The sequence below is a fragment of the Pelodiscus sinensis genome, chromosome 19 (assembly GCF_052426305.1).
Source record: "Pelodiscus sinensis isolate ZL-2025 chromosome 19, ASM5242630v1, whole genome shotgun sequence".
NCBI classification, from domain to species: domain Eukaryota; kingdom Metazoa; phylum Chordata; order Testudines; family Trionychidae; genus Pelodiscus; species Pelodiscus sinensis.
The window spans coordinates 33,007,121-33,028,702 of record NC_143070.1 but is presented as its reverse complement, the minus strand read 5'-3'; the positions used below and the strand labels follow the sequence as shown (position 1 = coordinate 33,028,702).

Here is a 21,582-nt window from a genome sequence, read left to right as displayed (position 1 = left end):
AGCCCTACCCCAGAGCCAGCCCTTACACATCTGTTCCCCAACTCTGCCCCAACCCTAAGTCCTTTCCCACAATCCAAATTCCCCGAGCCTCAATCCTGACACACAAACTTACTTTTTGTACAAAAAGAGAGATGGTGTGTCCCACATTCCCTGCTTATGGGTATCCTGTCATGCGGTTAGGCTGAGTCCAAGTCGCATCCCGGAATCCCTCAAAAACAAAAAGCTAATACCCTGTTTCCAATTGTCTAGCAGAGGCTCTTTTATTAACGAAACCCAGCCCCTTAATTTACAGAAGCACCACCTTCTTGGCTAAAGTCTATGGCTACATCTAGACTGGCATGATTTTCCGTAAACGCTTTCAACGGAAAAGTGTTTCCGTTAAAAGCATTTGTGGAAAAGAACATCTAGATCGGCACGGACGCTTTTGCGGAAAAGCACTCAGACCCACCTGCCGTTCCTGCCTGGCCCCTTCCATTGACACCTATGGCCAAGGCACAACATGGGCAAAGCAGTGGGGAAGTACATGGAGACCTAGGGTGAGGAAAGTGCAGCACCATTGTTATATCCCTCAACCTGCTTCCCCTGGGAGGGGACATGCAGGGAACAGTCTCTCACAGCAGCCAAGATTACTGGGGCTGATACCCCTGACACTGGGGGGCAAAGGACATTGAGGGGCCTCAACCAAACCCAACCCAGCGGCTCCAGAGCCCACCCAGGTTCTGATACCCGAGGGGACAGGAATCCTTACCCAGAAAGCTCACAGCCTCATAATTCTCTTGCATCACATCCCTGTGGAGGGCTCTCTGGCCTGGGTCCAGCAGAGTCCATTCCTTCTCAGAGAAGTACACAGCCACCTCCTCGAAGGTCACCAGCTCTGCCACAGCCATTTCCTGTCCCTGGCTCTGCAGGCCAGGGGCTGAGCTGGAGACAGACATGGGTGTTCTGCAGCCTGGCAGGGGAAGAAGGGCAATTGCAGACATTTCAGAAGGGGCTTTAATCCTTTCCACACCCCCGTTCTTCCCAGACACTGACCCTGGTGATCCCCATTCTTCCCAGACACTGTCCCTGGTGATCCCCATTCTAGACTCTGCCACTATGAGCAAAAGTTTGAGTCCTGATATTCCATAAACAGCATCTTCAAGTTACATCCCAAATCTATATTCATTTCTTTCCGTACCGGGCTTGAATTTCAACAAAACTGTGCCTGTAACAATGGGATTCAATTCTCAGCATCCAGTGTTTCCAATAAACCATATATTCACCCACCTGAACATGGACCTAGATTAAATTTAGGCTGCTGTATTTAAAACCCGTAGTCTTTATTCATTGATTTGCAGCACAAATTATGGTTGTCTCATCTGACCCAGAACAGAGATGAAATGAAGTTAATATGACCATTCAGACCATATTATTAAACACGTGCGCTAATTGTTTGCAGGATGAGATTTTAAAATTTGTGGATTCATGGGGTCAGAAGATATCCTCAGTCATGCAGTCTGACCTCCTCTGTGGCACAAGCCACTGCACTTAGTCCACTTACCCACGCACAAAGCTCTGTTTCCTCACAGCGTGTTTCCTAGAAAGCTGCCCAGTCTTCAAATCAATACATCAAGAAATGGAGTCCATCAGTTCTTTGCTCATTTGTTTCAGCAGCTAATCCTCTTCCCTATCAAACAGCTGTGCCTCTTTTCTAGCCTGAAATAGTCTGGCTTCAGCTTTGAGTTATTGGCTCTTACTGAGCCGTAGCCACTAGACTAGGGGTGGGCAACTCATTTTGATGGGGGGGGCACTCCAAGATTTTGGAAAGTGGTTGAGTTGCACTGTTCCATGACACTAATGGAGGAAATGCATTAATTCTGGGATGGGCATTGGGAGCAGAAGGAAGCTTGGGGTAAGGGTTGGGATGCAGGAGGGAGAGAGGGGTCTGGGAGGGAGTTTGGGGAAAAGAGGCAGGTGTGACCTGGGGCACTGGATTAGCCAACTACTCATTAAATATTTCAAGGAACTTTACAGAAGTAGCTGAGTGGACAAATAAGGGGCTGTGGATTTCTCACCACAGAGCTCTTGCATACATAGCTGCAAGAGGAGGACAGAGTTTGGGTATGTGGAGTGGGGGGCAGAGATTAGGAGGGGAAGGGAGAAGTTGTGGTGTCAAAGGCAAGTTCTAGCTTGGAGACTTACCCTAGCTTGCTAACTACAAAATGGCTTGCTAACTACAAAAGCAGCTTGGAATTCATACCTCCAGATCAGCTGCTAGAAGTGGGCCTCATCGTCCTTGATTGGATCCACCTCATCATCTCCAGCCTGATCCTGGTCTGCATATTTATTCCTGCCTCTGGAAATTTCCACTACATGCATCTGACGAAGTGGGTCTTTGCCCACGAAAGCTTATGCTCCTACACTTCAGTTAGTCTATAAGGTGCCACAGGACTCCTCGTCGCTTTTGCACATTATTCAAAAGATTGACATTTAAGCAATTGAATAAAGTCCATTTGTAAATTCAGAAATGGTCCCAAAGGCGGAGGTCTGGTTGCCGGAACTGTCTTTACAGGTTTACCCACGTTGTGGGCTTGGCAGACAGGGCAAGCCAGACAGTAATCTTTGCCTGCTTGGGAGAATTTGGGAACAAACCAATTTTGTTTTAAGGATTGCTACCATCCCCCCTTTGCCAACGTGCGACAATCCATGGAGCACGGAGGCAAGGTGAGGTAGCAAGACCACTGGGGCAACAATGTGGCCATCAGAGCTGCACCACAAGTGGTCTGGGTGCAAGGTGCACCCTGCCAGTCTCCACTCCTGCTTTTCTGATTCTGGGGCTTGGTTTCGCAGGAGGGCCAGTTCTTAAAGAGACGGCGTAGGAGCTGGCGATGGTAGGACAGAAGGGAAAAACAGCAGGTAGAGGAGCAGATTCCGCTACATTCCAGACAGTACAAACTTCATAGCCTGCTACTAAAACTCTACTAGAATTATAAAGGCAAGAACCATTTATATAAAGCACAAAGTTAAGATTATTCAAGGGACTTAAATTATTCTTTCATTAGAACAACAATATTGTACACACAACGTTTGAAATACATATATCACAATCAAGACACACAGAAGACAAATCTGGACAGAACACAGAACACAAACTTATTATGTCATGACACAGAACCATGGTTTTTTTTTTCTTCAGTTAATTTTCAGCTGATATTAGCACTTCTTGATGATCTAAAAGACAAAGAAAACATTCCTACCCCCGTCGGGGTGGCCCATTATAACTTAAAATACTGCCTAAGATCTGCTAGGGGAACTAGTTATAGCTAGTTCCTTACCACTTCTATGGGCGAGTGAGCTGTAACTTTCTGAGAACAAGAGAGCTTCATCGGTACTCGTGACCTTCCACTCTCTTGAATTACCTCTGAGTTGCTAGCCTTCCTTATCAGTGGCATGCCTCAGTTTCCCTCTTGTACTGCAGACCAGGCTTTTTTTTTTTTTTTTTAAATGTGAAGCTTCAAATGATTTACTGCCACAGAAACTCTTTTTTAGAACAAGGTGCTTGCTAGTTACTATTCCAGCAAGCAAAAAGGTTGTCTTTTCCTGAAAAGAATCACAATAATAAGCAATGTTACAGACTTACTTATGGGGGACAGTGCTCCCCCCCTTCCAGAACAGACAGGCAGTTTGCAGACACACACAACCTTGGATCTGAAAGCAAGCCAAAAGTGCTATCAGCTCAGCCTTGAACAGAAACACTGTAAAGTTTCTGGGCTTGGATTCTTTTAAACAATAATTAGGTTCCTTGGAAGACACATTTAACCCTTAGGGTGCAGGTTTTACAAATTTACAATGTATAGATTCTATTCTTTTATGCGGTTAACCAATTAAGTTTCAGTAGAATTCCTTACTTTCTCTTTAATAGATTTAACAAAGTGTCTGTAGCCAAATGTTTAACTTGACTGTTTCATTGCTAAGATGATTAAAAGAGGCTGCAAGAAACAAGGAGTCATTTCTTAAAGCAGGGGGTTTTTTTTCCCCTCCCTCTTAGGATTTGGAGGAACACTTTCCTTAAACTGTTAAACTTATTTTAAACTTTGTGTTTTGCTTTGGATCGGGCAAGTTTGTTACAGGAGCCCGTGTTTTCAAAGGGAAGAGCTAATCCCTTTCAGTTATTTTTCATGTTTCCTCTCTATCTGTGTATGCGTTATAAAGAGGGATAGAGGGGTGATGTTGTGCTAAATTTTCCCCCAAGCTTGGTTGATATGAGTGTGCCAACTGAGAATTTTATTTTCTTTTTTTTTCCCACTTCTTATGCATTATTTTGGCACAGAGGTGCTGCAGCAACTTTTAAGTTACCTATCTTACTGCAGGGAGGATTTTTGCTTTTCTGAGCTTTACTTTCATCCCTCAGGGCTTTAATTTTTCTTCTTTTCAAATTTGTTAAATCCTTACAGGTCCTTGGACCATTATGCATGTACAAGTAGTATATAGGGGTGCCTTTTGGCAGTGTGTGTGGGGGGGTGCTTAGACTAACCCCCACCTAAACTAACTTTACACACTCCAAAGAAAGGGTCTGCCGGGTCTAGAGTGTCAGACCTTAGCAGCTCATGAAATAAGGGGAGTCGTCACTCCCTCACATATCCGCTGAGTCTCGAGGTTCAGCTGACCCCCTTCCCCCCCCTTGCGTTCAGAGCTCCCTTGTGGGAGAGCCCTGGTGCAGCTGGGATCAGCTCAAGTCTCAGACCTATGCAGCGGCAGGCATTCTTCACTCACTACATTCATACTCATTTTCCACACACAATTTTTTTCTCCTTTTTCACATTTTTCCTACAGTTTCCACATTTAGATGCATCTTTCTTTATTGTCCAATTCTTATGGGTGTTTCTATTAAGTGGCGCTGCCCTAAGACATCCGGCACTTAATATCAGACTTTATTAGGATCCTATACCAGAAGGCTCTTATCATAAAGGCATTGGAATTCCTGTAGACAGACCTACCCCCATTTTCTGCGCGCGCTTAATTCTGTAAGGCACCAAACTAAAAGTCTGCCTGCTTACACCTTCTTCTGCAAGTCACCGAATCAGAATCCGCCTGCTTGCTCTGCGAGTCACTGAATCAGAATCCGCCTGCTCGCTCTGCGAGTCACCGAATTAAGAATTCACCTGCTCGCACTGGTCCCCCCCCCCTTTTGGTTGCGAGGCACTGGACTCAAAGTCCACCTGGCTCGCAGGGGTTTCCGGCATCTGCCCCAGCCCGGCAGAACACCACGTCCTGGCGCCTGGAGACAGCCTGGCGGAATGGGGTACTATGGCCTGGGGTTAGCCTCAGAGGTCAGTACTATGCCCACAAACAACAGAGTGAGACAACAAAGCTTCCCCACAGTTCCGTGTGCCGAGAGAGAGTAATGGCACCACACCAGCTTTTAGCGTCCGAACACAGAGGGTCCAGCGAATGGTTGCCTCACTAGAGACACCGGTGTGCCCTTTTGGAACTGTGACACATAAGACAGGCCTAATAGACAACGACGGACACAGACAAACAAAAATGTTAGCCGCTCCACAAAATTGAATTCCGTAGCTCCCCTTACCCCGATGGCCGGCCGTCACTCCAAATCCCAAGCCCTCAACCAGCAGATTTCGTAACAGGTATCCCCTTACCTTCTATTGAGCGCTCTGAGAGGTTTGGAAGTGGAGTGCTGGTCCATCCATACGGGCAAGTGGCGTGTTAGGAATCTCGGTGGAACCTCCAAATTGTCGAAGCAAAAGCACGCTCCTCTGTGTTTAGGCAGCTAACAAACAGCTTTATTAATTAATAAAGCACAGCATGAGCCAAACGTGGTCACAGCAGAGCCGGGCCCAGTAAGGCTGCTAATACAATCAATCCTAGTATCTTTATACCCTTAGCCAAACAGTCTGACGTCAGGGCATCCAATTACAGAAATCCTCAATTAAATTTGGAAAAAACAAAGCCTTATCAACAAGATGGCGGACAGGTACGAGGGAGTACATCTCCTGTCCCAACCAGCCCAATTAACACATACCAATAGCCCATCCTGTAGGCCTCTTCTCACGGAGTGACAGAAAGTTCACTCTGGTCTACGTGCTTGAGAGAAAAGCTGAAATGGTTTCTGATATACAAGATGGCTTCTAGCTAAACATAAAATAGCTTCTAAAATACTAAGTAACTGATTACAATGTAATCCATTACAGTTTTTTTTAAATCCGCTGACGGACAAGATCAGTAGCAGACATGGGCTTTCCTGGGGGCAGGGCTCTCTTGTGGAGTCTGCCAGGGGTGGGCATCAAGTCTGCCGGCAGGTGGGAACTCCTAGCAGCTCCAGATAGACATTCCTTGCTGGTGTAAGCGGGCACTGCCAAGGAACAGCGGGGAGTTTAACCAGTAACTGGCACCAATAAGCATTAGCTCCTCAGTTAACCAGTTTGAACTCTGGCTACAACCCAGTCAAATCTCAGAGGTGCCTGGAATGGAGCTGCACCGCCTGGAGCCCTGCTATGGGTGGACTCAAGATGCTCGGGGCCCCACAGCATACAGCCCAGCGACCTCCTCTAACCCCTCATACAGCAGCCCAGGAGTTCAGCATCTCAGTGGGAAATTTGCTCTCCCTGCTGGGCCTGAGGCCTGTAGCAAGGCGTCTTTCTCTCCTAAGGGCTACACTTCATCATTGTTCAGTGATGCGGAGAGGCGGGGGGGGGGGGGGGGGAGAATATAGCTTAGTGGTTAGCATAGCCTCGGACTGAGCCTAGAGAGAGCAGGGTACTGGGCTAAACTGTATCACTGACGTGCTTGGTGAGCATAAGGAAACTTGCTGCCCCATTTTCCCTTCCCATCATTTGTGTAACTAGACTGTGACCTGCTCAGGCCAGAGACTGTCCCTTGCTAGGCATTGTGCAGGGCCCTGATTCCATTGTGGGTCTATAAGACAAATGATTACTACTGCTTTTCAGCCAATCAGTAACAGCTTGTAAGCTCCTCTTCTCCAATCCTAAGGCAGCTCACTCCCAAAGACGGGCCTTCAGCTCCTGTGATGTAAACCAGTGTTTCTCAACTTTTTTTTTTTTTTACATAAGGTACCCCTTAAAAACAAAAGTACCCCCAGTACCTGCAGTTTTCAGAGAGACAATTTTTTTCTACCATTGCAGCACATTTGTTTAAATAACTTAATTGTAGCAAGGGAGGTGATGAAATTTTGGGGTGTAAGAATTACAAAAATAATAAAGCATTGTAAAACTTAAAACAAAAATTCAATTCTCTCCAAATTTCAGTTGTGTTGATATACCCCCATCCCCTCCCCAGATTTCGGTCAAGTACTCCTAAAGGGTACTCATAGCACTAGTTGAGAAAAACTGATCTAAACCTCTCTGATTGTTAACACCTTCCCTTCATGTTAAAACCCCTCCTGTCACCAGTGAGGGCTGGGTTTCAGGATTCGCAGCCTCAGAGACACATTTCCCACATCAGACATCTGTAAAAACTTGACGCAAGTTGCCACAAAGCCAAAGTATTTACTTTTTACAGCATCTCTTCTACCATGAAGGCTTTAAAGAGCCATGCCAGGTAACAATCAGTGAAATTAGCCTTCAGTTAAATCCCAATGTTATTTCCCATTATACTGGACAAAGTAACTCGGTACCTTGTACTCCTGGGCAGCTTCCTGTAAGGACACCATCCTGTGAGCCTGGGATCTGTCACACACCACACAGATGGGAGTTTGATTCTCTTCACAGAACAGCTTCGGAGCCTCCTGTTGCTCCCCACACACCCCGTCCCATCTTGCTCTCTCTGCTGCCTGGAAACTCAGCGGCTTGGCTAGTTCCACCACGTTTGCCAGCCGCCGAATGGGCTGGAGGGGTCCCTGCTGCTCAGTGTCTCTGCCCTGAGGGCTGAGGGGGGCCTGGCAGGAATTGTGCCCACACTCCAGAGCGACAGGGGCTGTGAAATCCTCCAGGCAGACGGGACGCGGCGCTTCCTCCCGGACACTTTCCACGGGGCTCTCTGCAGCCATGGCTGCGGCTGGGCTGGGGGACCGGGGCCGGGTCACTTCCAATGGGGGGGCAGGTCCGGGGGGGGGGGGCTGAGGCACCAGCACTGAGGATCCAAAAAAGTCAGAATTAAAACCCCCAAATCCCCCAAAGCTTCGCTCCCCCGCCAGGGTCTCCCCAGGGCCCTGAGCCACCTGCCCCCCATCTCTGCACCCCTCACGCTCATGCCCCTCCCCACCCTGTGTTCAAATCCTCCCCCGTACATCTGCAGCCCCCTCACAGCCCCTCTGCGCGCCCCCGCCCCGCCCCCAGCGCCCCCCAGCCTGGCGGGAGCATCGGGGAGCGACCGACCCCTCCCCCCAGCCATTGTCCCCGCGCGCCGCCCGACCGTTACCCCCGCGTGGCAGTTGGAGCCGTTGCCCCCAACCGCCAACGCGCGCCGCCAAGAGCGCCCCCCGCAGCGATTTAGCCGCCCGGCGCCGCCTCACCGCGTTCTACTCCTCCGCTCCCCCTCCCCTCCCGGAAGCGGAAGTAGCGGCGCGGTAACGGCCCCAACGGCTCCCTCAGAACTCGTCCCTGAGGAGGCAGCCGGGGCCGTTGGAGCCGTTGTCCCCAAAGCGCCGAGAGGCAGGTGTCAGGACCCCCCCGCCCCAACTCCGGAGCTGCCCGGAAGCGGAAGTAGCGGCGCGGTGAGTCTCGGACCCCTCAGAATTCGGCCCTTGAGGAGGCAGCCGGGGCGCCCCCTTGGGAACGCATGCGCAGTAGCCGCGCCTGAGGCGGCTGCCCGCACTCTCCGGATCACGGGCCCGCGCGCGGTTCCAAAGGGGCGGAGGGGGGAGTGGAACGCGCGCGCGCACGTGATCCGGAGAGTGCGGGCAGCCGCCTCAGTGGCGGCTACTGCGCCTGCGCCGCGCGCTGTCCGGAGCGAACCCTAAGACCAGCTGCTGGGGCCGCTGCAGCCCAGGTGCGTGCGGGGCGGGGCGGGGCCTGAAGAGGGGGGGGGGGAACAGATGGGTTCAGACCGCGCGCGCGCGCAGCGGGTCGGTGTCTTCAGTCCCGCGCCAGCGTTCCACTCCCCGCCCCGGTCTGCGCCTGCGCGAAGAGTGAGGGCAGCGGCCTCAGCCGCGGCTATTGCGCATGCTCCACGCAGGGCCGAACTTTGAGACCAGCTGCTGGGGCCCGGTGCGTGCGGGGCGGGGGCTGCTCGGGGCCGCACTGACCGCGCGTGGGGGAGGGGGGCTTGCAAACCGGCCCGGGGGCGGGCGGGGAAACCCAGCCTGGCTTTAGGGCCGGAGAATCCCTGCTCTAGGCAGGCAGGGGCCGGACACCCACGGCCCGCGGGCCGGACATGGCCCTTGGCCTGCCTGGAACTCAGCTCAGGGAACTCTCCAGTCTTGGGGAGCCTGCCCTGGCTTTCGAGACCCCCGCCCCCCCTCCACTCTTTGCACCACAAAATCTACTAGGTTGGGCTGCCCTGGGGTGTGGTGAACGGGAGGCGTCCGGGCCAACGTGCGAGGTTTTTGGGAGTTTGTTTCGTTTTGCTTCTCGCTTCAATGCCCCTGCCTGCAAAAGGTTCCCCTCACCCTGCCCCGCTCATGTTTGTTTGTTTTTTTAAAGGGGAGGCAAAGTCTGCTGGGGCCAAACTGAGTGTGTGGGTGCATGACCAAGAGAGGAGCCAAAGGGTAAAATTGGGACAGGCGTGTGCAGCACATTTCACTAGGGTGTGCACCCAAAGAATTTTTTAAAAATGTACTTTGACCCCCTATTAGCCACACCCCAACTCCCATTAGGCATGCCTCTGGAAGTAATACTTTCCGGGCAATATGGACACGAGACTGGAAATAAAAGGTGTCATGTGACCCCCCCCCCCCTCCTCCCAAGGACTTTTCCCACCATTCTCTTACCAGTAGGGATTAATTTGGCCCTCACCAAACCCCCCTCATGCAACTATCCTGCGATTGCATTAACCCAAGGTGTGTGACATTACCTCGGGGGCGGAGAGGCTGGGGGAAGTGTTCCCTCTAAGAGTTTCCTCCCATGAGCACGATACATTTTGGCTATGTCTACACTCACGGCTTCTTGCCCAAGTATAGCCGTTCTTGCGCAAGAATCTGCAGAGCGTCCACACTGCCCACCTGCTCTTGTGCAAGGAATTTTACAGTACGGTGTGGTAAGAGAGGGCTTCTTGCACAAGAGCTACGCTCCTTTTTTAACAGGTGTAACCCCTTTTGCGCAGGAGCTCTTGCGCAAGAGGGCAGTGTGGACGCTCAGCAGGGATTTCTTGCGCAAGAAAGCCCTATGGCTAAAATGGCCGTCGGAGCTTTCTTGGGCAAGAGAGCGTCCGCACTGCCATGGGAGCTCTTGCACAAAAGCACAGCGTGCACATGGCAGTGTGGATGTTTTCTTGTGCAAGATTTCTTGCACGAGAACCCTTGGCAAAAAGCTGCGAGTGTAGACATAGCCTTTGTGTTGTGCACCAGTACTGAGTTTGTGGCTTATTTGAATGTGTCATTGTGGCACCCAAGTTATGAATACCTATCTTATAAACCTCTACCTTTCCCCTCTGCTGCCATGTTTCCACCCCTTGCTCCATCAGCTCCCCTGGTGCCTGCTGCTTCTCCCCGCCCCCAACCCCTCACCCATCTCTGCTGTCCTGACTCCTGCCCTTCTCACTGCCCTCAGCCTTCCTGAGACCTGCCCCCCTCCACCAGCCCTTCTCTCCCCCCTGTGCCCACTCCTCCAGTAGCCCCGCTCTGATCATGTGAGCTACCCCTCCTCATCCCCTCTTCTAACACCTCCCTCTACACACCTGCCCTGCCTCTCTCCTCTGGTGCTGGTCCCTCCCCTGCACGCGTCTGCCCTTCTGCTTCACCCCCAGAATCCGCTCGCACCTGCACCTTTCCTTAGCCCTGCACCCTCCTGGTGCCTCTCCCTTCCCTCACTGCTCCTGCCCCTTTTGCTCTCTTTTCCCCTGATGCCCACCCCCTCACCAGCCTCTGCCCCTGTCCCTCACACATGCCTTGCTCCATCCCTGCCTTCCTCATGCCCACCCTTTTTCAAGCTTTCTCCCAGCACCTCCCCTTCTCCCCTCTAGCCCCCCAAGCCCTTCCCCTCTCCTAGCATCATCCTGTCCCCCTCCCACTGACACCTCCCCTCTTGCCCTTTTCCTCATTGTCTCCACTTGGCCCCCTGACATTTGTGTCTCTCCTCCACCCTGTCCCATGGTGCCTTCTCCTTTCTTCTTCTGCCCTGCCGCCCTCCCCTCAGCACAAGCCCCTTCCTCTCTGCCCCTTTCCCCCTATTTTTCCCTTCTCCTCCTGCAGCCGCCACCTGGTCTGTAACAGAGTTCTAGGGTCACCCTTCTGGTGCTCTCCCTACTGTCTGTATTAGGTTTCTCATCCCCCTTTTGAGGGGTTCCCAAAGTTCTGGCAGTCCCCATCACCTGGTGCCTGCACCAGGTCTGACTCATAGGGTTGCCAGGTGTCCGGTTTTCTACCAGACAGTCCAGTTTTTGGGCCCTCTGTCTGGTTTAAAAAAAAAAAAAATCCAGAAAATACCCGACACATGCAATGTCTGGTATTTCCTGGTTTTCCGACTGGGTGCCAGACTGAAGCCTGGCGGTGACGTGGAATGACTGGAAGGTGGGGCGCAATCGTCACTGGGAGCCTCTAGTTGAGTCTGACGTCTTGGGGAGGAGGAGAAGCCCCGTCCCTGAGCATGTTGTGGAGTTGTAGCTGGTAGGGTTACCAGGTAGACCACCCCCAAAAAAACCGGACACACTTGATCATGGGCGGGAGGAGGAGGGACTGGCCAGGAGAAAGGGGGTGGGAAGAAGAGCTGGCGGGGGGTTGGGGCCGCAGGGCTGGCTGGGAGGAAGGGGGCCCGGGAGGAAGGAGGAACAGGAAGCAGAGCTGGGAGGGGGGTCAAGGAACATGGGGTTGGCTGGGAGGAAGGAGAGGGCCGGAAGGACGGAGGTACAGGAAGCAGAGTTTGCGGGGGGGGGGGGGGGGTCGAGGAACGTGGGGTTGGCCGGGAGGAAGAGGGGGTCTGGGAAGAAGAGGGATGGGAAGCAGCTCTGGGGGGGCAGGGGCCAGCTGCGCTGCCCCTGGGCCCTCCCTCCCTCCCCGGGCCAGCCGCACTGCCCCTGACCTCCCACTCCCCTCCCCGGGCCAGACCAGCTGCGCTGCTCCCAACCCCAGGCCCTCCCTTCCCGGCCAGCTGCGTTGCCCCCAGGCTCCCGCGACTCCGGGCCAGCCGCGCTGCCCCCGCCCCAAGCCCAGCCGCGCTGTCCCCACCCCTCCCCAGGCCAGGCTAGCCCCTCTCAATCCCCCGTGCCAGCCACACTGCTCCTGACCCGACCCGACCCCCCCCCCCCCCACACCAGCTGAGCTGCTCCTGAGCCGAGCCAACCCCCGGGCTAGCCTTGCTGCTCCCAATCCCCTGCCCGGGACACTCTTCCCACCTTCCTGCCTGGAGTTTACACTTACGTCGCTTGCCTGGGAGGCAGGGTTACGTTGCTGGTCCCTGCTGTCTCTTTCCATGGGATCCTAAGACCCGCCGGTTTTGACCACGCATGCGCAAACCCGGCGCAGTGTCCGTTCCTTAGCGGACCTTTGAAACATTAGAGTGTGCCTGGGCACACCCTCTGGGCATGCCTATGGACTGGTGGCAGGATTAAGAATAAGATCCGGGCCCTGCCAGGAAAAAATACCCAAGGGCGGGGGGTATTTGCAGTGTTTGTAAAAACACAGGAGAGGGGACAGCACCCACTTCCCAGCACTGTGTGGGTGGCCAGTGCCTGGAGAAGATGCCCCTTTCCCTCTTGAGAGGTGGATGCTGCCCAAGGGGTGAGATTCAGCAGCTGGGGCTTGCCTATGAGAGCTGTTGTTTTGTCTCCTGCCTAGCACTCTAGTTAGGGAGCAGACATCCCAGGCTAAATGGACAGGGCTAGATTCAAGCCTGGCTGGTCTTAAAAATTGTCCCATAGTTTCTGTCTCCCTCCCTATCAGCTGGTGAGTCCTGCCGCTGCCAGATCCCTGCTACCCAGCTGCCAGCCCACAAATAGGAAGTGGGGGGGTCCAGTGGCTGCCCCAGACAGTGTCCTCCCTCTTTACCAGACTGGCTCAGAGGACAGCACCAGATTCAGTTCTAGAGCTGTAATAGTCTAGTCAGTTAACCATTTCAGCAAAAACGTATAGGTTCATGCTATAGACAACATACTTTCCCTACCCCACCCACACACACAGAGGCTACGTCTAGACTGGCATGGTTTTCCGGAAATGGTTTTAACGGAAAAGTTTAATTAAAAGCATTTTCGGAACAGAATGTCTAGATTGGCACGGACGCTTTTCTGGAAAAGCACTTTTTGCGAAAAGCGTCCGTGCCAACCTAGATGCGCTTTTCCGGCAAAAAAAGTTCCAATCACCATTTTTGTGATCGGGCCTTTTTTGAGGAAAACAAATCTGAGCTGTCTACACAGGCCCTTTTGCGCAAAAGTTTTGCACAAAAGGACTTTTGCCCGAACAGGAGCAGCATAGTATTTCCGCAAGAACACTAACAATCTTACATGAGATCGTCAGTGCTTTTGTGGAAATTCAAGCAGCCAGTGTAGACAGCTGGCAAGTTTTTCCGCAAAAGTGGCTGATTTTCTGGAAAAACTGGCCAGTCTAGACACAGCCACATACTTTCCAGTAACTTTTTTAGCAGGCTGGTGAGTCTTGGCTTGAAATGGATCTGAGACCTACCCCTGCTGTGTGTCTGCATTTAAAGTGTGTTAGGAGACAGGGCTGAGAGCTCAGGGGCTGCTATCACCCCGTGCTACTTTATCAGAGGTACCAGCCGAGGGCAACAGGCAGCTGGGCCACGAGGAGGGCTGCTTTTTAAACTGGCTCTTCTGTCAGATCAGTATGACTCTGTACTACTGCCTCTGATATACAGGAGTGGCAGCAGCGTGGAGTTGTACGGGGCTCTTTGGGAGAAGGTTGGAACACGCTGGCTGCCGGCCCACCTCCAGGGACTATAGCATAGTCGAGCGACTCATACGAATTCTTGAGGTTACTCGACTATTCAATTAACTGATATTTAACATTCCATGTCAGCTCTGTCAGACCCCCAAGCATGTGTGTGTGTGTCGGGGGGGGGAAGGTGTCCCCCTTCCCTTTTGAATCCTAAAGCCTTAAAGATAAGAAGGTGCTAGCTACACAGTCATTATGCTTAACAGGGATTTGATGTTAATTTGAACCTTTGTGCTGCTCAGTTCTGATGGATTGCCGCTGAGCTCACTTGAATAAGAGTTGTTTTACCAGGTGTCCAGCCTCCAACATAGGGAAATACAGTAACCCTCAGCCTGGTGCTTTCTCACATCGCTGGCCACTTGGGTAGATTTTGCTTCCTGAATGTTCACTACCGGCCAGTGATAGAAGTGTAGCCGTGTTAGTCTGGTGTAGCTGAGACAAAATACAGGACTATGTAGCACTTTAAAGACTAACAAGATGGTTTATTAGATGATGAGCTTTCGTGGGCCAGACCCACTTCCTCAGATCAATTAGTGGAAGAAAATTGTCACAACCATATATACCAAAGGATACAGTTAAAAAAAGAACACATATGAAAAGATATCCACAAAACAGATATTAGACAGGATCACAATGAAAAAACAGTTTCTTGCCATTTCAACCAGAAAGGACACTGTCTCAATGACTTAATCACCTGCATCCTGCTGCAAAAGCCTTTCAAATCTGCACTTGCAAGGGAATCCTCTGAACTGTCATTCATGCTAAAATTCGACACTCTATGAGGGGGTCTCAACAAAGACCCTGGGTATCTTACCCATTACAAAGATAGCTTCCCCAATTATCACCTCTAATACCATTAGCTCAGAGACATCTGCCTTCTCCCCCCCCCCCCCCGTATCCCTCTTCTGTTCTGAAATTTGATTTGTCCTTTTAATATGTGTTCATTTTTTTAACTGTATCCTTTGGTATATATGGTTGTGACAATTTTCTTCCACTATTTGATCTGAAGAAGTGGGTCTGGCCCACGAAAGCTCATCATCTAATAAACCATCTTGTTAGTATTTAAAGTGCTACATAGTCCTGTATTTTGTCTCCACTACCGGCCAGGTTATTAAATGTGAAAGCTCCGAGATACTTTGGAAAATAATTTTATACTTGCACGCTTATAACCAAAATCTGTATTTCTGTAATTCCCTGTCCTGCAGCCACTGAAGTACCCACCTTGCTTTTCTCTTTATTGTATATACAAATATTTTGCATTTTACTCGTATATTTGTACTTCTCGTCACATTTTTTGCTGCCAGTTTCCTTGTGTGCTACATCTGTTGTTACAATACGTTCCAATGAGGCTCTTCTCCTGCCAGGCTGCAGAACACCCAGGTCTGTCTCCAGCTCAGCCCCCGGCCTGCGGCACCAGGGACAGGAAATGGCCGTGGCGGAGCCGGTGAGCTTCGAGGAGGTGGCTGTGTATTTCTCTGAGGAGGAATGGGCCCTGCTGGACCCGGGCCAGAGAGCCCTCTACTGGGACGTGATGCAGGAGAATTACGAGGCTGTGAGCTGGCTGGGTAAGGATTCCTGTCCCCTCAGGTATCAGAAACAGGTTGGGCTTTGGAGCAGCTGGGTTGGGTTCGGTTTGGTTTAGGGTCCCTCATTGCCCCTCCCCCCCCACTGTCAGGAGTATGTGCCCCAATAATCCTGGCTTCTGTGTGAGACACTATCGCCTCCATGCCCGCTCCCAGGAGAAGCAGGTTCAGGGACATAACAATGGTGCTGCTCTTCCGACAGCCAAGTTTTCAATGGGCTTCCCACCATCTTGCCCATGTTGTGCTTTGGCCGGAGGTGTGAGCGGAAGGGCTCAGGCAGGAACGGCAGGTACCAGAGTTGTGCGTCTGGGTCTGGCTGCAGGGTCCCCTTGTGGCAGTGGGCTGAGCCACTGGAAGGAGGGTGCGGTTTCCAGAGTCTTTCCCTGCCTGTGGGTAATCTCTGACCCTTTAGCCTCCTTCCTGTTTCTTTGAACAAAACATCCGTATCCATTATCCCCTCATCCTGCTCTTGTGTTCAAAGGTTAGTGTCTTTCTGAGCCATCTCTTAGGACTGTGTTTGCCGTTACTGCGGAGATCTGTGTGTTGATTGGCCGCCTCCGGCTCAGGAACGTGTTTTCCTGGTTAGTTGGTACCCACTGCCCCACCATTCTGTTCTAGTTCAAAAATAATGGACATAAACAAGGTAATCATAGTCATCATATCAGAACGTTCCCGTTGACATGGCACTCAGCACACTTCGCACAAGGTTTCTTGCAGTTGTGGAACAGCGGTAGCGCAGTGATCTCCATGGTCATGTCACAGGTTGATCTTCTGAACACTAAATGAAGGTGCGAGAAAGGGTGTGGCTGAAGCTGAGGGGAACACACTCACAAGGTGTAAAGGTGATAGATTCTGTGCCACCCTGGAGGGGCACCAAATCAAAGGCCAGGCTCGCCACAAGAGGCAGACTCGGATACCACACAAAGGCTGCTGCTGGCAGAGTAGAACGGAGGCTACAGAGGGGGAGCTGAGCAACACCCAGAAGCAGCAGAGAAGCAGCACGGCCCAGCTCCGCACTGGATGGTCCCTGGAGTAGCTCAGCGCCACCCTGGGCAGCCGAGGGAATGGCAGCTGTTGTGGGTAGCTAGCAGGGCCCACCCAGACGCAGGCAGTTGGGATCAGGAGTGTGGCACATAGGTAGGGCCTGAAACAGCCTGCCAAGGATTCACTTAGCTGCTCAGGCAACTGCCTCTGCCTCCTTTTTGCCAAAGTAGAACATCTGAGCCAAAGAGCCCCCAGACAGGAGTCCCCCAGCCTTTGTGGACAGAGCCCTTAGCAGGCTTTGAGGTCTGCTGGGTTCTTCCTCTCCAAGTCCTAGAAACCTGCCATGTGACCACTACAGTCTGAGCCCTGCCTGGGGGCCTTGGTGTCAGACCTGCCAGCCCTCCCTAGAGCTCCCCTTCTGAGCAGTGTGTTCCTGTCCTGCCCTGATATGCCAGGGGGTTGGAACGGGGCTGGGAGGGGGACTGAGTTGTACCCTAGAGTGTAGCAGAGCACTTGGCTGTCCTGGGAAAAGAGCTGGGCCATTCCGGGGTGGGTGGGTGGGTGGGTGGGTGATGCACCTTTACTGCAGATGATGTGATGGCACGTTGGGGTTTTCCGACTCCTGCACCCCCGTAATGGCCTGAATAGACTCCACCAGCCAGTAGAACAGAGGGAGTTTATTGCTTCTCCAGGATACAGTACAGATGTAATCTGGTTTCAGGAACCGGGCCTAGGATGCCTCAGCCCTCCTTGAGATGGGGGAGACTGGGCCAACTCAATTCCAGCCCCTTTCCCTAGGCTGTCTCCTCCAGGTTCCCCTACAGAAACTAACTCACCCCTAGCCCTGCCCCCAGCCAGGGCTCCACCTCCTTCTTCCCATTGTTTCGCTCCCTGGGAGATCACTGGTCAGACAGGTTCGAAGCCCCCTTGCATAATGACTCATGCCCTGCCCTGCTGGGCCGTGCTGCAGACAGCAGCCAGTGGAGGCCACTCACAACCCACTGCCCAGCATAGCAACCAGAAAGGTTCCCCCCACTACGTCACATGAGCGTGTACCAATGGCTCTTGTACCGTTCAGACCCCAGTCTCTGCAAGGTGGGGAAGGAGCCTCTCTGGGTGGGTGAGTCAGATCCTGTTTCTGGAAGCAACAGTGGCACAGACCTTAATGAACAAGCATTTGGTTCATTGCTCTCCAAACTGGATTTCCAGTCTCTGAAGCTCTTGTGGTCTCCTGTGTGGACCAAGAGGAGGAGTTACAGGTGCCAGATCCCCAGAGCTGTGAGGAAGGGGAGATCATCAGCAACACCCACACAGGTGAGCAATCAGCGAAACTGACTCAGAAACCAGTTTATAGGAGGTGTAACTTATGTTTTTCATTAAGTCTGTCTGACTCTTCCATCTGTCTTCAACTCGAGCCAGAGCGTGTGGTGGGTGGGGAAAGGCTGGGTTCTCTCCTCTGTGGAAAGGTTGTGAAGAGGGAGGATGAACTCAGCTCATGATAATTCAATCGTTATTTGAGTGTGTGTCCCCTTTTCTATTTGTCTTCCCGGGTTTCCTTTCAGCTCATCCTGGACAATAACTCCTGTCTGAATTATTTCTCTATCCCAGCAGACGATGGGACACTGACTGAGAACCATGAGAAAAGTCTTCAGCAGGAAGGACCGAAGCAAGTGGCTCCATGTGGGATGTTACTGGGAAGACCTGAAGGGCATATTTTCCAGATACATGAGCAGGGAGAGAGCTGCGACAGTCAGCATAGCTCAGAAGGGCAGCACAGAAACCAGCCAGGAGCGGGACAGGGTAAATCCAGTCAGAGCAGCAGAGGGGAAAAAAGAAACACAGAAACCGTTCAACAGGAAACCCCCCATCAACAGTCACCCTGCAGTTGTAATGACTGTAAAATTCGTATTGAACATCAAAACGCCCACACAGGAAAGAAGCCCTTTAAGTGCTCTCGCTCTAGGAAAAGCCTCAGTCAGCACTCACACTTTACAAACCATCAGATAGTACATACAAAAGATATACCCCATAACTGCTCTGACTGTGGGAAAAGCTTCAGTAGTAGCTCACACCTTGTTAGACATAGGATGACCCACACAGGAGAGAAACCCTTCAGTTGCTCTGACTGTGGGAAAAGCTTCAGTAGAAGCTCAGACTTCGTTACCCATAGGAGGATCCACACAGGAGAGAAACCTTTCAATTGCACTGACTGTGGGAAAAGCTTCAGTCAGAAGTCGCACCTTGTTACCCATCAGAGAACCCACACAGGAGAGAAACCTTTCAATTGCTCTGTCTGTGGGAAAAACTTCAGTAGCAGCTCACACCTTGTTAGACATAGGATGAACCATACAGAAGGGAAACCCTTCAGCTGCTCTGACTGCAAGAAAAGCTTCAGGCAGAAGTCAAACCTTGTTAACCATAGGAGGACCCACACAGGAGAGAAACCTTTCAATTGCTCTGACTGTGGGAAAAGTTTCAGTCGGAAGTCAAACCTTGTTACCCATAAGAGGACCCACACAAGAAAGAAACCTTTCAGTTGCTCTGACTGTGGGAAAGACTTCAATAGAAGTTCAGACTTTGCTGCCCATAGGAGGGTCCACATAAGAGAGAGACTTTTCAGTTGCTCTGACTGTGGGAAAAGCTTCAGGAAGAGCTCAAACCTTGTTAGACATAGGAGGAGACACACAGGAGAGAAACCTTTCCATTGCTCTGACTGTGAGAAAAACTTCAGTAGGAGCTCAGACCTTGTTAGACATAGGATGAACCACACAGGAGAGAAACCCTTCAGTTGCTCTGACTGCAGGAAAAGCTTCAGTAGCAGCTCAGACTATGTTGCCCATAGGAGGAGCCACACAGGAGAGAAACCTTTCAATTGCACTGACTGTGGGAAAAGCTTCAGTCAGAAGTCGCACCTTGTTACCCATCGGAGGACCCACACAGGAGAGAAACCTTTCAATTGCTCTGACTGTGGGAAAAACTTCAGTAGCAGCTCACTCCTTGTTAGACATAGGATGAACCACACAGGAGAGAAACCCTTCAGTTGCTCTGACTGCAAGAAAAGCTTCAGTCAGAAGTCAAACCTTGTTATGCATAGACGGACCCACACAGGAGAGAAACCTTTCAATTGCTCTGACTGTGGGAAGAGCTTCAGTCAGAAGTCAAACCTTGTTACCCATAGGAGGACCCACACAAGAAAGAAACCTTTCAATTGCTCTGACTGTGGGAAAAACTTCAGTAGCAGCTCACTCCTTGTTAGACATAGGACGAACCACACAGGAGAGAAACCCTTCAGTTGCTCTGACTGCAAGGAAAGCTTCAGTCAGAAGTCAAACCTTGTTATGCATAGACGGACCCACACAGGAGAGAAACCTTTCAATTGCTCTGACTGTGGGAAGAGCTTCAGTCAGAAGTCAAACCTTGTTACCCATAAGAGGACCCACACAAGAAAGAAACCTTTCAATTGCTCTGACTGTGGGAAAAACTTTAGTCAGTGCTCCTGCGTTACTAGCCATCAGATAATCCATACAAGTGCGTCACCTTGTAACAGCTCTGATTGAAGCCTTTTCTGTAAACAGGTCAGACTTTGTTAAACATAAGACAATCCACAGAGGGGAGTAAACCCTTCAGTTGCTCTGTGGGGAAAGCTTCAGTCAGAGCTCAAATGTTGTTAGCCTTTGGAGGACCCACAGAGGGGAGAAACCTATAACCTGAGTTCTCTTCAAACTGCCTGGCCAGTTGGCTGTGATACAGCCTATTAAATGCCATGCAGTCTTATAGGGCTTTGGTGAGGAGAGATACCTCTACCCACTGGCCTCAACTTCGGCCCACACCTGCCGTGGCCACAGGACAGTTGGCTATCCCACGGTCCCAGCCCCAGAGCTGCCGTGGCAGGGAGAGGTATGTCTTCCTTCTCCCCCTTCACAGTAGCACCTAAACTGGGGGAGTGAGAGCTCATGGGATTCTTCTCTCCTCAATGTAGCCTTCCAGTGACCTACATGTCAGTCCCGTCCATCTTTGGGATAACACCCCCAAGGCAGGCTGGCAGGTGGCGGAAGCGGGGTTGGAAGCAGTGGGGCTGTTCAGCAGAAGTCGGGGAGGGCAGGCGGTGGAACCAGGGCTGGATGGGGAGCGGGGAGACTGGCCAGGGGAGAACAGGAGGAAGAGGATGGAGAACCAGCTGCAAGAAGCAGGGCTGGATGGAGAACCAGCTGCAAGAAGCAGGGCTGGACCGGGGGCAGCTGGACTTGACTGAGAGATCGGGAGGAGCGGGGGCAGGACTGACCTGGGCACATGCAGACCCTACAGATTCTGGCAGAGGAGTGAGTCTGCTTGGGGATTCCATTTTGCCCCCGCTCCTCCCCTCCACATACCTTCCCTCGAGTAGTTGCGAACAGCCTGCCAGATAGACACACTCAGGCAGCATGAGCACATCTGCTATCCAGGCAGTTCACAGCGAAGGACTATAATAAATTTGCACGGAATTATAATAAAACTTACCTAATTAGAAAATATTTGACATTTTCTATGTCTGGTAATTTCTCAATTTGTTTCTCAGACAAAACCCTCAAATATCAGATTGTCTGGTACAAAACCAGACCCCTGGCAACCTTACCCTTCCTTAGCTTCTAGACAGCTATCCTACCCCCAGTCTGCTCCTGCTCCCATCTCCTGGAGTGCCCACGCAGCGCCGGGTCCCGCAAGCCCTGGCCCAGGTTGGGTGGAGGATGCAGCCGTGTGAAAACTGAAAATTAATTTGTTTTTCATTCTTTTTTTTAAATGTGTTTATATTTTTGGGCTGCAAAAAAACTACTAAAAAAACCGGGTTCCAACTAAAGTAAAAAGTTTGGAAACCCTAATCTAGCCAGCTTTCTCTCCATCTTACAGTCCATTTATCCAATCCATATTCCCTTAACTTGCTGGCAAGAATATTGTGGGTGACTGTATCAAAAACTTTGCTAACGCTGGCATGGGGGCTTTGGGAGGACCAGAAACAACTTATTTGAATATTCATCATTTGCTTAA

General features: G+C 51.4%; 3 protein-coding genes across 11 annotated transcripts in view; 2 read left to right on the top strand and 1 right to left on the bottom strand.

Annotated features, from left to right (window-relative positions):
• Nucleotides 1-8,597, bottom strand: part of LOC149523089 (uncharacterized) — a 48,517-nt gene extending 39,920 nt beyond the window's left edge. For 5 of the 9 annotated variants that reach the window (XM_089771221.1, XM_089771222.1, XM_089771223.1 and 2 more), the window contains exons 1-2: nucleotides 5,637-7,773; nucleotides 749-949 (exon numbers count right to left, since the gene is read on the bottom strand). Coding sequence is in view for 1 of the 9 variants with exons in the window: in XM_089771220.1 (XP_089627346.1) it covers nucleotides 7,631-8,002 (372 nt within the window). In the remaining 8 variants the exon portion in view is untranslated. Of the gene's footprint in view, nucleotides 1-748; nucleotides 950-5,636; nucleotides 8,086-8,467 lie in introns of those variants that run through there. The other 4 variants (XM_089771217.1, XM_089771220.1, XM_089771216.1 and 1 more) reach the window with 4 other exon arrangements.
• On the top strand, nucleotides 8,531-21,071 carry LOC149523088 (uncharacterized). Its single transcript, XM_089771281.1, has 5 exons — nucleotides 8,531-8,668; nucleotides 9,597-9,661; nucleotides 15,358-15,558; nucleotides 17,770-17,874; nucleotides 18,169-21,071. The coding sequence occupies exons 3-5, from the start codon at nucleotides 15,420-15,422 to the stop codon at nucleotides 20,115-20,117; spliced, it is 2,193 nt and encodes a 730-aa protein (XP_089627407.1). The 5' UTR covers nucleotides 8,531-8,668; nucleotides 9,597-9,661; nucleotides 15,358-15,419; the 3' UTR covers nucleotides 20,118-21,071.
• The window catches only part of LOC149523085 (uncharacterized), a 175,517-nt gene continuing 162,772 nt past the window's right edge, over nucleotides 8,838-21,582 (top strand). The window contains exon 1 of the mRNA XM_089771273.1: nucleotides 8,838-8,943. The gene's annotated coding sequence lies outside the window, so the exon portion shown is untranslated. The remainder of the gene's footprint in view (nucleotides 8,944-21,582) is intronic.